Source organism: Netta rufina (assembly GCF_964035555.1).
Source record: "Netta rufina genome assembly, chromosome: 8".
Classification (NCBI taxonomy): Eukaryota; Metazoa; Chordata; class Aves; order Anseriformes; family Anatidae; genus Netta; species Netta rufina.
The window spans coordinates 23,069,242-23,085,258 of record NC_140131.1 but is presented as its reverse complement, the minus strand read 5'-3'; the positions used below and the strand labels follow the sequence as shown (position 1 = coordinate 23,085,258).

The window sequence follows — 16,017 nt, the reverse complement described above, 5'->3', positions numbered from 1 at the left end:
CATTTTTATTATTTACCTCTCATGCACAGGTAATTCCACCTAAATTACCAAGAACAACCAAACAGGAATTGCAAAGGGTGTTTCAAGCAAAGTGATAAAAACTACGTGATCCTGAACTCTCAAACAGTAGTGCAGGGAAACAAAGCAAACCTCAGTTTTTTTAACCTTAGTATTTCTTAGGGTTGGAAGACTTGCACAAGTGCCCCTTACAGTTTTGTTTCTGCATATATGAAACAACATTTTTACATGTAAGAACATGAGACAAATGCATTAGTTCAACTCAACCTGGACTTTCTACTGTTCCTTTTGCATAACACAGTAAAAAAGAAAATGTACAAGTATTTAAATACATGCTGAAGTGTCCTGAATACAAAGGGGATTCATATTGCGTTTGGGTGAAATTATTTGGAATCCCTCCAACTCAAAACAAAACCAAACAAGGCTAAAAAAATACCACAAACCTTGTAAGCTAATAAGCAACCCTCAAGAAACCCTTAGCTCTCAAGATATTAGCTAGAAAACACAAAACGTTATTGCTCAATACTAAAATCTTTTAAAAATATTTTTCTCTGACTACTAATTGCAGTTGTAAAGACAGTCACATGAAATCCATCCAGGTATTCCTCAATGAGGAGAGTGACAACACGGGGCTTAAAGAGAAGGGAATGGGGAAAATATCCCCTCTTGGAAGTATGGCTCATGCCAAATGCTGCTCACCTCAGCCATGTTGATAGAGCCAACAGCCAGAGTCTTGTAGCCCAGAATCGTTCGGTTCTTGTACCGTTTCCGCCGCTGCAGCATGATCTGAAGCTTGTTGCCTTCCCTCTTCAAGAAGTGAGGGTACTGAGGTTGGAAACACAACGCAAAAGGTTATTACGTCCCTTAACATTATCTCCCAATTGCCTGGTTCACGGCTCAATCCCATTCCTAGGGTTAACCCCAGGGCTTTTAGAAGTGCCTACATGAACTAAACCTCAACACACAACCCTCTGTTATCCCAAAGAGGCCTCTATCTCTCACAGGAGCTCTCAGCTCTGGACTTTCATTTCCCCAGCCAAGCACTTCATGCAGTCCTGATCCACCCTGAGGGAGCAGCCAAGCCACCTCTCACCTCAAAAGCAGCCTTGGCAAAGCTCTGCCAGAGCCCCAAGGCCACCCAAGGGACAGGGGGAGAGCTCGGGGAGCCCTGCACCTGCAGGAACAGTTCAAGCCCAGGGGTGCAGAGGAGCTGTTTGGTTTGTAAGGGCTGGGACCGGGTCTGGTTCCAAAGCAACGAGCACCCCCCAAGAAATGGGTTGGGCTGCATGGGTCTGCAGAAAGGAGAACGTCAAGGCAGGGATCCTAACGTTGGACATACCTCAGAGAAAAATGCTTCATTTCACAGGCAAAAAGTATTTTTCCCTTGCTCTGGACATTCTGAAAGTAACTTGCTGCCTAGGAAAAAGCTTGATACATACAAGTGCTGGGTGTCACCAGAAACCTTAAGGTATTAATTTGCAGTCCAGAGCAGGCCTGGCTGCTCTGCAGAGAGCCAGGAGCAGCGGCCGCACAAACAAGCGGAATACTAATTAACTAATTGCTCTGCAAGGACGGGATCTTCTGTGCACTGCACGAGGAAGTGGCCACACAGAAGAGAGGAACACCAGAACAGTCCACGCAATTAAAAGACCATCACAAAACACATCACACACCTCAACGTGCACAGCTTTCGGGACTGAACTGGATGGCTCAAGTCCATACACGTGCAGGTTTCTGATTTTCAAAGGTGCGTTTCCTTGCCACCTCTGATGAACATTCGTAGAGATGATTTTAATAAAAAAAGTACAGAGACACCCAGGCCACTCACCTCCTCGGCTAAAAGCAAGGTCCTCTGGAACAGCTGAGCCATTTCCACTGCACCACCAAGCTATTTTTAACTGCTGCCAGGGCTTATGAATTCTAAAGAATGGTTTCAACCAAATCTTTTCAGTTACTGCCAGTCCGTGACACATTTTGGCTCAAAATCTTTGGAAACGAGATGTTTAGGGGAAGCTCCAAGCACCGCACGGCACATCCAAGGGGTGAGAAGAGGGGACCATCACACAGCCCAGGACAGCAAGAGGCAAAGCAAGAAATTCATTCTGAAGCCCAGGTGACAAAATCCCCCCCATCTGGGAGGATCAAACACAGGAATTAAGTGCTCTGAAGATGGGTGAGGTTGTGCTTGGGATACCTAGGGAATTTCATTCGATCCTGAGAAACCCACGGGTGAGGAAAAGCAGTGAGGGCAGCTTACCTGCCAGAAAGGCTACTGCTGCTCTAGCCCTAGCTAGTGAGGTGAAATGGGATCGGACACACTATTTTTCCTTCCTCCAGCTGCGTAACAGCAACAGGAAACTCCTCCCTTCTGTTGGAGTGAGAGCCTGCCAGCCACAACGGGCTGCGCGCTGCTGTGCCAGCCTGTCCTGTCACCTCAATGCTGACGAGGAAACGCTCTGCGTAAGGAACAAGAATTGCATCCAGGAGGAAGAGCTGGGGAGGACGTGATTGTGAAGGTAAAAGGGGCTGCACGTCCACACAGCTAGCACCGAGCAAGGCGTGGAGCTGGGAGAGCTGAGAGCGCAGGACGGAGCTGCTGGCTGCTGCAAGACGCCGAGACTTTCTCCCGCTGAGACATCCACACGCTTTTACTTGGTGGCCCAGCACCACTCCCAAAATATCCCAGGCACTAAATTCAGACTGTACCTGGCTCAGGCTGTAGTCATTAGCTAAGAGTAGCTTCCAGCCATCGCCCAATTAGGAAACAATAAAAGCTGTCATAAAAGTCCTGCTGTGCCATTTCAGGAAGGCTTCCCAGGCCCTGCTGCATCCAAGAGCACTGATCCTGCCTGCAGTCAGAGAGCAGCAGCACGTCTCTGCATTAAGCCTGCTCCTCTCACACCCTCCTTTCTGAGGGCTGCCAGTGTCACGGACATCCTCCTCCTCTGTTCTGGCTCAATTCCCAGCCCCTTCAGGGGAAACCGACTTAACAGCAGTGCTCTGTGCCCTGCTGCAGGATTGCTCTGAGCTGCAGAAAAACAAACGCGTTCCTGGTTGATTCCAAAAAGCTGGGCAGAAACACTTGCTCCTTTCCGACACGGGACTGGCAGAGGGAGACGTGGCTCATCCTAAGGCTCTGCTCCCTGCCCTTGTAAAGCTGCAGCCCCCACGGCCACGCATCCTTATTCCCAGCACGTGGCTGTGTCATTCCTGCCCACAACGGAGGGCTGCAACGCTGCAGATAACCCAGCCTGGGGGCTGCGTCAGGACACAACTACGAACACCAGCCATCTTCATACCTGCCTGTGCAGTCCCGGGGTTATCATCCATCTGCACCGAAATCTCATCTGCTTTGAGTCTGCCCAGGTCTCAGAGTAACAACCGCTCTGTCTTGCATCATCCCTGGAGCCTTTCTTCTTACCAGATCAAACTCTCGACTTCAAAATCTAGTCCCAAAATACAGATAACCCAGATCGGAGTGCTTCTGAGCGTCTGTCTGACTGCTGCGTGCACGCAGGATCCTCCCTCCTGCTTGCAGCAAGTCAGCCTCTATTTACCTCGTTTCCCTACTCAGGAGGCAGCACCGGGGCAGGCTGCTCTGAGGAACGGAGCAACCAACACAAGGCTCTTGACCACAGACCCAGGAAGCACCAAATCTCACCGAAAAGCAGCAATTGCAGCGAGCACAGGCCCCGAGGCCGCGTCCCGCCCTACCTGCAGCGAGAAGGTCAGCGCAAGTTCCGTCTCCACGTGTCCACTCGGGGGCAATACAATCTCGTGAGACCGCAGGATGCGCTTGGAGCCCTGCACAGAAACAAAGTCCACGTGGTGAATCCCCCAGTCCTTTCCTTAACCACCCAACCTCCAACCTGACAGGCTCAGCGGTGAAATCAGGGGGCTCCTGCCCTCCCTGGTATCACCCGGAGCTGCTTTAGGGCTGCATGGTCTGCCTCTCCACAGGGAAAAGACGGGGCAGCAGGCTGCAGGCAGGGCTGGGTGCTGATCTGCAGGCACTGCTGGAGTGGCTCTGGCCTTGGGGAGGGGGCAGAAGATTGGGCTGAAATGGAAGAAGCCTTGGATGGCCATCCCAGCCCTGTCCCCTTTATAGAAAAACTGGGAAGTGTTTTCAGGGACTGCCGCAGAGAAAGCGAACGGATGGATCTGACCTTGCACGCCTGTGAAATATTAATGAGATGAAAGGGAGATATTTGACTAATAAAGATTTGGGCATATTTACTGTCCCTCGCTGCAACAAAGCAGCTTTTGTTCTGCCAAACCCCAGCGTTCAGAAGCTGTGAGTCAGCCCCCAGCCCTCGAGCTGCAGCCTGGGTTTATGATTTCAGCCCGTAGGTATCGGGCTCCGCAGCGGGGTTTGGAGGCAGGCTGCAGTGTCACACATAACCCTCCGGCGCTAGCCACGACAAACTGATCTCTTCTCTTCCTACACACACCCCTCCCTGGGGAAAGCGGGGATTTCAACCTGTTCCAACAGCTCTGAGCGATTGGGATTGCAGAGAAAAGAAATCCCCTAAACGGTGCAGGGGAGTCTGGAGACGTGACAGGATTACTCCACACCAGCGCTGTTTGGGCTGTCATACGCTGAGTTACGGGGCTGCTTCCTGCGTGAGCATTTCATTTCGGGGAACGTTTCAGGGAAAACTAGCAGGGAAACATGACAAAGTGCTGCCCAGCAAACGCTCCCGCACTGTTCAAACAGTGGCAAGTTTCAGAGGCCGCTGGCTCGCTCTTCTGCTGAGGCTGCAGATCTGGCTTTGTCCAGCCGGGCTGATCTCCCAGCAGCACGGAACTGCAGCTCTCCAAAAAGCACCAGCTGGGGAACTAGAGACAGGCAAGCGGGTAAACACGGCCCAGCTACGTCCCAAGCAGAACTGGGTATGGTAATTCAGCCCCAGAGAGCACCTTGAGACCAGGGAGAGAGGCCGGGACTCCTTCACATCCCTTCCTCCCCAAACACTTCTGCAGAGGTGCCCAGCTCCAGGGGGTCTGGAGACAGGCAGCAGAGCAGGGGCAGAAAGCTGAAGGATCCCCCCAGGAAAAGCAGCACGCGTGCAAGTGAAGCACGCCCAGCCTTGCTGCTGGCAACAGCGGCATCTGCTCCGCCGCTGCAAATCTCCGAGCAGTCACAGTCTTGCTTCACTCGTTACGCAACCCTAAATCTAAGGAAGGCCCAAATATAGCTGCTTGGAGGAGACTGCAGCGGATAAATAGTGCAGCAGCTTGGGAAATGGCGTTGACAACTCTTTGAACGTCCCTGTTCGGGTGGCGGCGAGGAGCCATGGGAAAGGCAGGTGCGATGCTCTCATTAGGTCTGAATTCAGTCATCCCCTCTGGAAGGGCTCCAGGCCCTGACACCTCTCTCTTGCAATTCCCCATGCAAAGACAGCGAGTCCTTTGACAGAGATCATATATTTGATGATCCGATATCGCCAGCTTCAAACAATAGCTGTGTCAGACACCCGAGCGCTGGCAAATTCAGCGGCCTTAAAAGAGCTCGTCAGCACCGTAATAATAACCTGCGAGCCATCAAGGGGCTTTAATAAGAGTGCCTCAAATCTGCCTGCCTCGGGGACAGTGGCAGTGCTGCATCCACCGTTAAATGGCACATCACGATGAGATAGGGGCGATGATCGAACCCCTATCGGTGCCAGGGACACCCAAGGTGAAGCCATGGGCACCCTCAGGACAGCAGTCGTCGCGGCCACGTTAGCTCCAGGTCGGCTGGAAGGACAGCCCAAGGGCAAAAAGGACGGCCCAGGGGTGTGAGGCGCAGCCTGGGAGTTGTCGGAGAAGCACCCCAAATGTTCCCAGCAATACAGGAGGAGTCCTTTCGCTTTCCAGGTCTTCAGGGATCGGCCCTGCTGCAGAGGGGACTGCGGGAGAACTGCTCGGGTTTCAGCGTCTGACTTCCTACAGCAAGGCAGGTCACAGCGGGTATCCAAAATAGACAGGAAAGTCCCATCTGCTAAAACCCCTTCAGACTTGCAGCTCTGGGGCACCACTTCCAGCCCTTTCCACCCACAGAATGTAGAAGCACTCAGCACCAGACAGGAGGAGGAGGTTTTGTTCTAGCAAAAGCTGCCCAATTTTCCTACCCAAGCCTGACACACTTCACACGTAGATCCTTCACCGACAAGCCTCAGGCCCTTACAGCGATGCATCCACTGTCTTGGAGTACAAACATATGGAAAGCTTTCAGCCGTGACAAGCAGCATCTGACAGCCTGCAAACCCAGAGCTGTGTGTCTTCAGAGGTTCCCATCAGTTCAGGCGTGTGAAACTGCACCCTACCTTTCTGCTCCCTGCCAGGGGTGTGGGGACCCTCTCCAACACACAGGGACACGATTTTGTCCCAGCTGGACTGCTCACGGAGATGAGAGGTACTGGCTAAATCCTCAGCTTCTGAATCCTTCTCTGAATCCTTCAGTTCTTGCTCCATACAGCCTTTGTGATTTCAACTCCCAAGCTGGATTTTGACACCACCAGAGCTCTGCAGGAGTTTGCCTGTCCCTTTATTTGCAAAGCCGCTGCTTTTCAGCACGGTTAATGGTATTTGTCTACTTAGAGGTCCGCCAGGCTTTTAATCAGTAAGTACTTCAGCACTGACAGTGGTGGGAGCACTCGAGTCCAGCTGATGCTGTGCCACACAGTGGAACTGAGTCGCTTCCTTCTGAACCTGCCTCCAGGCAGCATGACCTATATGTAGGCACCTAATTAGATGGCACAAACCCATGCTGCAAAGTAGGTTATTTACTCTGGATGATAGCTGTTTTTTTATGGAAACAAATTAAAACGTACAGGCACTCAATAAATCCACTGACAAGCACCTGGCTACAAAACCAGCTTGGGCTCCTGAGAGCTGAGCTGCCCCTCGGCAGGAGGCGGCCCAGCCTCCAGACCCTCCCATGCCAGGACTGAGTTACCAAGATGTTCTGCCCTAAAATGGGCCAAAGCATGTTAAATACAGAGTAGGCTTGGATTTGGTGACAGCTCAGGAAGAACAGGTGACTGCATGTGATCTGTAACGAGCATCCTTAAGCTCACGCTGAGCCCTCAGGGAACAACAGGCTTCAGTCACAACAGTGAGATGTAGTAGGAACACAGGGGAAGGACCACGAGAGACTCCCCATATCTCCAGAATGCCCTGATGTAGGTGGGAAGTGGCCCGCGGCTGTTATGGACCCTCAGATGGATGTAAGCAGCACGTTACCCAAGCAACACGTCTGATTCTCAGCACTGAGCAGCAATTACCTGCATTTTGACAGCAATGACCACAGAAATAAGCTCCTTATCCAACTCCTTTAAGACTACCAGTTTCTTTAGTGTCAAGCTGCACAACCTGCAAACAGGAACAGAAGAGAAACAGTTATAATCATGCCTGAAAAAGGAAAAGCTCCGAGCAGCTCTCACGCAGCAGCATCTCAGTTTGAGGGAGAGCAGACTCCAGCCACAAGGCACACACAGATACAGACACAAAGACAGCAGAAATACCCAAGGCTTCCCGGGCTTTTCAGACCAAATTTCTCCAGCCTTCCACAAATATAAGGACAAAAAAAAATATGAGGTGGACAGCAGGTACGTCTGGCTGTTTGATGCAGACCCACGGCCTCACAGCACAGACCTCCAGGGACCTCAGCCTGGGAACTCTTGCTGCAAATCAGACCAAAAGCTTTAGGGTCAGGGGAATTAAATTCCAGCAATACAAAAGCAGTGGGTCAGGCTAATTTTAAACTTGTTTACAAAGCTTGACTAGTTTGTTGGGTTTTTTGGTTTCAGGCTCTGCTCTCTCGAAGATCTCACTCCTACCTCCCGCCGCCGACCCACGCGTTCTCCTCCTCGCCCCCAAACAAAAGCGCTAACAAGTGGCTCAGACATCTCTAATGGGAAAGCAAAAAAAAAAAAAAGGAGAAAAGAAAAAAAGCGAGGGCTCACGCAGTGCCCTGGCGCTCACATGCCACACATACGCAAGTAAATCACATTCTTTACCCAGGCAATGCTACATTGTTCTGGCTAAAGCTGTTTGCACGTCTGCCTTCCAGCACCGGGACTGGGCAGGGAGAGCGTTTGGCCTAGGTGCAGCTCGAGTTAAAGCTCTGAGGTAATGGGCCCGGGATGCTGGCACTGTCACAGCTTCGCAGAAGTTACCACCAGCTGGTTTAATTACGAGGGCGTGCCTAGAAAACAAACTTCGGGGAGGGCTGAACCTGAAGCAGACAGCTCAGCCTGAGGAAAGCAGAGGCCAGGGCAAGCTGCAGGGGCGGCTCTGGGGACCAGACACCATCCGTGACACGGGCCAGGAGCAAAGCCCGAATCCAAGCCCCAAATCCAGCATGCTGGAAGGCAGAGGAGGCTCGACCCGGAGTGCAGGACGGGGCACAGCTTTCCCAATGGAAGCAGCACACGTGGCTGCCCCCACCGAGCGTCCCGGCCGGGATCTGGAGGAAGGAGGCTGTGATGCCATTTGTTTGCTTTGCAACGCCGGAGCTGCAGGACAATTGCACCGGGCTTGCCAAAACCCACAGGGCTCTGGCCGGTCAGGTGGTGAGAGCAGAGGTAGGACAACACACTGCCATTGTCTCGGCCGACAGGCAAGGAACAAAAGCCTTTTCTGCCCGGCCCCGAGCTCGAGGAGGAAAAAGGTACGCGAGGAAACAATGGTGTTCTCAGCACACAGAGCACAGCACAAGAAGGGCGTTCTGTTCTCTGCTGGGCATTCCTTCAATCCATCATTTATGAGCTTTGATCAAGCCCTGTGGAGCACTTGCTGCTCAGAAAAAAAAAAAAAAAAGAAAAAAAAATTAAAAGCCTCCTTTAGAGCGATCAGAAAAACAAAAGCAGTTAAAAAGAGACGGGACGCATCTGCTTTCTTTATCCCCCACTGCTGGACTGCTGGTACTAGAAGACACTTCTCACGAACAACAATGAAATGTTTATCTTCTCCATGAGGGGACAAATAAAGAAAAATAAAAGCAGGCAGTTTAAATCCCACCCAAACACCCTCACCCTCAACATGTTTAGAGTCCCAGGTCTTGAGTCTAAATTTGCAGCTTACAAATCAAAGCAGCCTTCAGAGTAAGTGGCAGAAAGGGGCCGTGCAGATCTCAAATTGTCACAAAAAGAGCAGATTTCAAGCGTGCCAGCACACCCAGAGCTGGGTGGCACCTGGGGGCCACTTGCCAAGCACGAACAGTGGCCACATCGCTGTCAGATCCACCCCTCAAAACCACAGCAGCAGGTTTTTAAGCAGGACAGAGACGGGAAGACCTGGAAAGATCTTAAAAATAATAATAACAAAAATAGATTGAGGCTGCATTTGGAAGTTTCACGGACGTGCATGATCTCTGCAAACACGGGAACATCACCTGGTACACAGACACCTAACGGGAACTGAGGAAGCCTCGGGCCTGAGGCCGAAGGAGCTCCTGGTATTTTAAGCAGTCTATAAAAAGCCTGCAGCTGCACGGCCGCAAGCGCAGGCAAACGCTCCGTGTGTGTGCTCCGGCATCGATCCGCGGCTGCACGTGGGGGATTGAGCTAGCCAAAGCACCGAGTGAGCTGAAGCGAACGTCGGAAAGGGCAAAGGAAATCTGAGATTTCCACCCAGCCGAGTGTCCCTCGCAGGAGCAGCCAGGTCAACGCACCGCACTCCCACGGCGGGGAGGCACAGGGTGCTCTCCTGACCCCTTTTTTCTGGGGTTAGCCCATCACGAGACACCCGAACGCCTCCTCCAGGAATAAAACACTTAACCTTTTTGCGGCAGCGCTGCAGGAACCCGGTTTTAAAGGGGAAACCTGGACCCGACCCCAAGGGCTTTGACTCGCCTTGCTCACGCAAGTGGTGCTGAACAGCTCCGCCACGTGCTCCTTGCTCCAGGAGGGGGTTATCTGCACATTTTGGTAACCATGATCCACCACCAAACATGCCCAGAACAACCCGAGAAGGCATCAGATTCTTTACTCACCGGGTATTTTGCTTTTGCATCCCTCAGAGTAAAAAGATCAGGAAAATAAATCCCCTCCAAGAAAGCCTCTGCCTCGCTGAATTAAATGTCTGGCTCTCCACAGGGAGCGCAGTAATTGCGCTGAGGCCTTGTTCACGCAGAGACAGTCGAATCAACAGGAAGGAAAAATTAAAAATTAAAGACCTGTATTTTAATTAAGCCCTCTGGAAGTCAAGAATAATAACAGATGCATCCACAGCTACAGGGGCTCCAAGCACAAGATGGAAGCTGGGGCAGGAAGACTCCAGCTCCCTACACAGGTGTCCTTTGCCCATGTTAAGCGCTGTGAAGAAACCGTTCCTGGAGGCAACCTCACTCCAGGAACGCTTTTTCTGAGCTCAGTACACATCGATCAGCTGGTGGAGGCAAGCAAGGCACCTGGTCACTGTACGGTTTCACTGCCCCGGAGGCGCTTCGGCAGTTCAGGACATCAAGCAGCCTCCTACCCCGATGCTTTCAACCTCAACCTCGAGTGGTTTGCTCTCGAGCTGACACTTTACATCCAAGACAGGCCCAAAATAAATCGTGAGCCACTTGAAGGAGAAGTGGAGGGAGACAGCCGCCTACACACACACTTTCCCAGATAAACAGAGCCATTCTGCGCATAGCTCCGGGGCGGCTGTGCGGGCCGGGCCGGAGCGAGAAGCCCTGCACAGCATTTTTCCAAGGCAGCTGCTAAAGCAAGGTATGAACACTTGCAAAGCACTACCGACCAACTGCACACGCAGTTTCCTACGCCTGTTTTGCCCAGGCAGAGGGGCACAAGATGTGGTTGTACTTGTTGCACTCACGTGCTAGATGCAGGGCTCGGTACTGGCCCAGGGGAATTAGCCTGGGGAGAAAAGCTGTCCTCAAATGTCACTGATGTGTCACAGCAAGGCCGCTGCGGGTATCAATGGCAGAAAACACAAGAGGAGAGGTTCTTCACTCTCCAAGGCTTATGAGCTAATTCCCTCAAATTATTTCATCTTGGTCCTGCTCTCTGGTAGCCTACAAACCAACCAGGAACAAATTAAACGAGACAGAGGTCGAGCACACCAATTTCCTTCGTGCCAGAAACATAACTTGTGCAACTCGCAGAGATGTGTCATGGGCCTGGATCCGCCGCCACCTTCTCCTTCCTTCACATGTCCCACCGAGCTAAACGGCAGGCTTTAGTCAGCTGTTTTGGCTACAGATGCATTCAAGTAAGCTTTAAGAAGCCAGGAAACAATTGCACAGCAAGTATTTTTCATTGTTCTTGTTCTCAAGGATCTTGAAATCCACTTCCCAGCATTAACAGAGAATTAAGCTCTTAAGATTCTCGAGCCTAAGACCCACAGAAGTGCTGCAGCAAGCAGGTCTTGTTCAAACAGGTAAGAGGATGGCAGCTTATTTTATGCAACAGGCTCTACCCAGGACCTCACAAGGACACACACGCATAGCCAGACACTGCCCTTTTACTGCTGAAATACTGTCCCTCTCACTACAAATGGATCGCAAATGTTCCTGCTCCAGACTGAGCCCGCAAAAGGGGCGAGGGTGTCAAAACTTTGCAACTTGCATCGTTTTGAAGAGATCCTAGAATTTTGCAGAGACACCTTTACTATTTGAGGAGCAGCATGCAATCAATATGACACAATGCTGAAACCACAGCTGAGCTTAGATATTCCAATCCAGCATTTCAGTGGGAAAATGCAGAGAGCTCTTTGCTCTTCCCTCAGCAGGCCAAAACATTGCTGCTTGGCTCTGGGGGCCTCACCCAAGGCAGGATCCTTGCACGCCAAATAACTTTATCACCAAACGTGGACTTGACGTATTTAATTGACACGTCTCACTTCACAGTGCTTCAGTCATCTCAGAAGGAAAGGGCACTGCAAGGGGTTAAAGTGAAGCCTCCACAACTCCAACTACTCTTTCCAGGTAGCCAAGCGAAACTGTGCGCTAGCTGGCAGCCGTGTCCCACCACATCCTGACTACCTGACCAAGACCTGAGGTCCCAGTCACATCAGCAGGACATCAGCCCATTTGTCACCACTGCTCGCCTCCAGCTACATGCTCAGAACTGTGCTACCGAGAAACCGAAGCTTTCCTTCCCTTCAAGAAGTTGTTCCAACAAGAGCTGAAGCTTCTTTCTTCACACATTCGGTGATCTCAGACAGCATCTTGGTTCTTGCACATTCACAGCTCCTTGCACTTCATTTTGATGGTTTCAAATCAATCTACAGGACAACTTGGAGGAAAAAACACCAAGCAGGGATTAGGTCCGTTTCTCAGACAAGCGATGGAGCACAAAGGAGTTTGTCTATCTCACCTACGTGTTCACACCATGTTGCTGCAAAGCCAAGCACAGGCAGGAGATGAGTTAAACACACCTTTCTCAGCTTGCCTCTTCAAATCCACCACCACAAACGACTCCATGGCATCCTGACACGAACCGAGGAGCCCTTGGTACTGGTGTTTGACTGATGTTTTAAAAGTTTGGAGGGAGTAGGAAGGTGATAGTAGCTTTAAAGACTAAAGTAAGCAAACAGTGAAAAGCTGATTGAGGGTTAAGGCTCCTTTGACAGACTGTCAGGATGACATTTTCTATACTGTGGATGACACAAACACATCTGATGTTTGTCGTGCTAATTTAGTGGTAGCTGGAGTGACCCAAAGGCACCACTGCCAAGGAACAAGCAGCAGGATGGAAACAGACCAGGAATAGCCACATCCAGCTGACCGAAGGCCAGTGGTAGCTGCGTTTCTACCAAGCCCACTCTGGCCCAGAAAGCCTCGCAGCGCTGAAATGCCAGGGTCCCACCCCAGCATCTAATGAGAGCGGTCAAAGCAGCACGTCAGGGAGGGGGAGCCTGTACAATACGGGCTGGTCAGGCAATTTCTGGAGCCTGGGCTTCATAACTCAGCTGGCCAGCAACAAAAGGCAGGCACAACCCACTGCGCTCACGTGAGCCAGCTAGGGCAGAGGGCAGCTCCCCACCATATACCTTACAGATCAGAGCATACCCACATCGTGAGCAAACGAATCATGGCCCAAAACGAAGGGAGACTCTGGGAAGGAATGCAAAAACTGAACGGGTGGGTAGGGGATGAAGAGGAGGCTTCCAGAGAAGGTCCAGCAGAGCGAGAGGCTCTGCATGAAGCTCTTACAGGCCAGAGAAATGGAAGGGGTAGAGAAAACCGATGCCAGCAGGAGCCGTGACTCGAGGCCCATGTCAGAAGAGCTTGCAGCACGGGGCTGCTCTGCATTACCAACCCATCACGGTGCTCTCTTCATCACCAGAGCTCAGGACCAGGAAGCCTCCAGAGAGGAAAATGGGCTAGGAAAGACAGACGGCGTCTTGGCACCCCTATATCAGAGCCTGCTCTCGGCCATGACCAATTTGCCATTTCTGCCTTATTTCCCTCCACATGGATTAACTTCCATTACACCTCCTGGCACAGAGGCAAGCCGAACAGCCTGTTCTGGGGACCAGGCAGGATCATGGCATGGGGCATGGCAAATTGCCTCTCATTCAGCCATCCCTCAATGCACGAGCAACAGTCAGGCCTGGCGAGACCCTACAGGACATAGGCCTTAAAAGCAGGTGCTCCTCTGACAGACCCACCTTACACCGCTCCGAATAAAAAGACTGTCTGAAAACTGATTCAGAGGGTTTTTATTGAGTTTTGTTCTTTCACAAGCTCCCTTTTCCCTCAGTGACCCACACGGGCCCAAGGCAGGTGGCCCATTCCCAATGCAGGCCATACTGCACCTTTGATTTAAGCCAGTTGCATTGAGTGCAAGATGAAAAGGGTTTTTTTTTTTTTTTGCAAAGTTTGGCCTGAAATAAACAAGATGGGAGAACCACACAGGCATAATTTACAGCCCAAATGGCTGCTTGCTTTTTTTACAGAGAACTCAAAATGTCCCGTAAGGGTGAAGACAGAGCAGCCAACAGCAGTGAAAAACATGAGCGAACTTTGATGGTACGTTTGGTATCAGCCAGCAGAGCAACCAAATATGCAAAGCATCCTGCTGCTGGGCTTGCTTTCAGACTGGAAGAACACTTCACAGAGCCCAGCGCTGCTCTCACTGCAACACGCCTGCCATCCTGGCCTGCTTCCAGCCCAGGCACGTGCATCCCGCCGCCCTCATACCACGGGGCCAACGGTCCGCGCTGATCCCTTCCGTGCCCCACGTTTAATGCTCCTCTGCTGGCTGCGGAGATGAATGGCATGACAGTCAAAGACAGAGGAAAATTCATCACCCAAGTTAGAACCATTTTTTGTGCACGATTCTCATCATGCCCCACGGCACCAGGTCATTTATGCACAGGTGCTTCACACAGGGGACTGCACTTCTGACAACTGATTTGCTCTCTGGCCACAGCTCAAAGGATGTTTCCCAGTCAAACAGGTTAAAATAGTTCTAAAAAGGAAGGTTCTTCTTTCTCAGCGGCATTTATTTAGGTTTGAATGGTGCCAGTTTTTACAAGGCAACAGCACACACAGCTGACAAAGCAAGCTCCATCAGCGCTAAATATAATCCACAAAGAACTCCAGATCCCGCCACTAAAGCTGGGGAACTCTATTCAGCATTCAACACATTAGAAACACTGGTTAACATCCCTCAAAACGGAACAAAACAACTCGGGTAAAGCAGCTAAAACATGCTATCCCTGGCAGATTTGCCTGCCCAGCAAGGAGGGGGCAAACTGAGGGGAGCTTTGCAATATTACCAGTGGTCAAGAAAGGGCTGAAACTGCAAAAGCACTCAGTTCCCCTTGGAAGAAAAGGAAAGAAAAGCCTCCTGCTGCTTTTGGTTGAGGCTGTGCTGTGCTCCACCATCCTCGCGTTGCTTCCATCAAATATTCTGGGCAGCGCTTGCTTATTTGCACACTGTCTGCAGGAGAGATAAGCCGGGAAACGAATCACAAAAGACCGGGAATGAGGGAGCTGGTGAGATTTTAAAAGCCAAATGCTTGAGGACATCGGCCTAGGCAACGTGGTTAACTGAATGGATAAAGTCGAACTACCACCGCTACCACCAGAGAAGGAACTTCAGCAGTAACCAGCAGCAGGATTTCAATTTCCAGACCCATCTAAACGGGACTGGAAAGGATTACAGGGAGCGCAGTGCCTAGCCTGCTGTCAGGCACAACGCAAGCTCTGCACCAAAGGCCTTAAAAACTACAGAACCAGCCAGAAACGCACTAATGAGCAAAAAACTAGGACCTCTTGCAGTTTTTAAAGCTGACCTGCACAGGCTACTCGGCAGTGCAGCTGAAGCAGGTCTCACGTTGGCGAGGACTGTGATGTACCTTCCCCAGCTCCCAGGCAGGAATGTGCACGACCAGGCTGTCCCTCCAGCCTGGGGGACACCTGGATTGCAGCGGGGCTGCGAACGCCTCAGGCTTTCAGAGCTCTTCTGATCCACTCCTAACAACACAGCTTCCTTTAAGGAAACCGCCAGTCCTCGGGTGATCTCAAAACGTCTCTCAACAACACTCAGAATACATCTTTTTTCTCCCAGTCTTTCCTTTCACATCTAAATATACCCTGCACGCTCTACTTTGAGGAGCCGCTGCTGAAATAAATAGCGCATGTTAGAAAATAACTCCCCACGTTGTCTATATGTTTTCTATAAAAAAAGAAACAACTACTCACAATTGAGATTTCACTGCATGGCTCACGGAAAAGGGAGGAAACCTGGCAACTCAGACTTTGCTTACCCTCTGTTTTGCAAGCTCACAGCACCTTTGGGCTTACCAGGGAAAAAAGGAACCACAATTTTTACGAGAGGGGTTTGGAAGATCCACCAGTGCCAACTGTTTTTGGTGGCGGGCACAGCGTAGTGATTTGCTCAGGAGAAACATTTGCATTTGCTTAATATTCTAATCCTCTTCAGCAGCTGTCGGAAGTTGAGCTGGCAAGCAGAGATTCAATATTATTTTGATATTACATTTCTTCAGCATCACGGCTGGTGATATTTCATTCCTGAAAGCAGGAAGAGACCA

The 16,017-nt window shown here is 51.0% G+C and overlaps 1 protein-coding gene across 6 annotated transcripts in view; it reads right to left on the bottom strand.

Moving 5' to 3' along the window:
* The window catches only part of PACS2 (phosphofurin acidic cluster sorting protein 2), a 69,186-nt gene that overhangs the window by 41,468 nt on the left and 11,701 nt on the right, over positions 1 to 16,017 (bottom strand). For all 6 annotated transcript variants that reach the window (XM_084291073.1, XM_084291075.1, XM_084291074.1 and 3 more), the window contains exons 2-4: positions 7,287 to 7,374; positions 3,733 to 3,822; positions 718 to 843 (exon numbers count right to left, since the gene is read on the bottom strand). In XM_084291073.1, the coding sequence (XP_084147199.1) occupies positions 718 to 843; positions 3,733 to 3,822; positions 7,287 to 7,374 (304 nt within the window). The remainder of the gene's footprint in view (positions 1 to 717; positions 844 to 3,732; positions 3,823 to 7,286; positions 7,375 to 16,017) is intronic.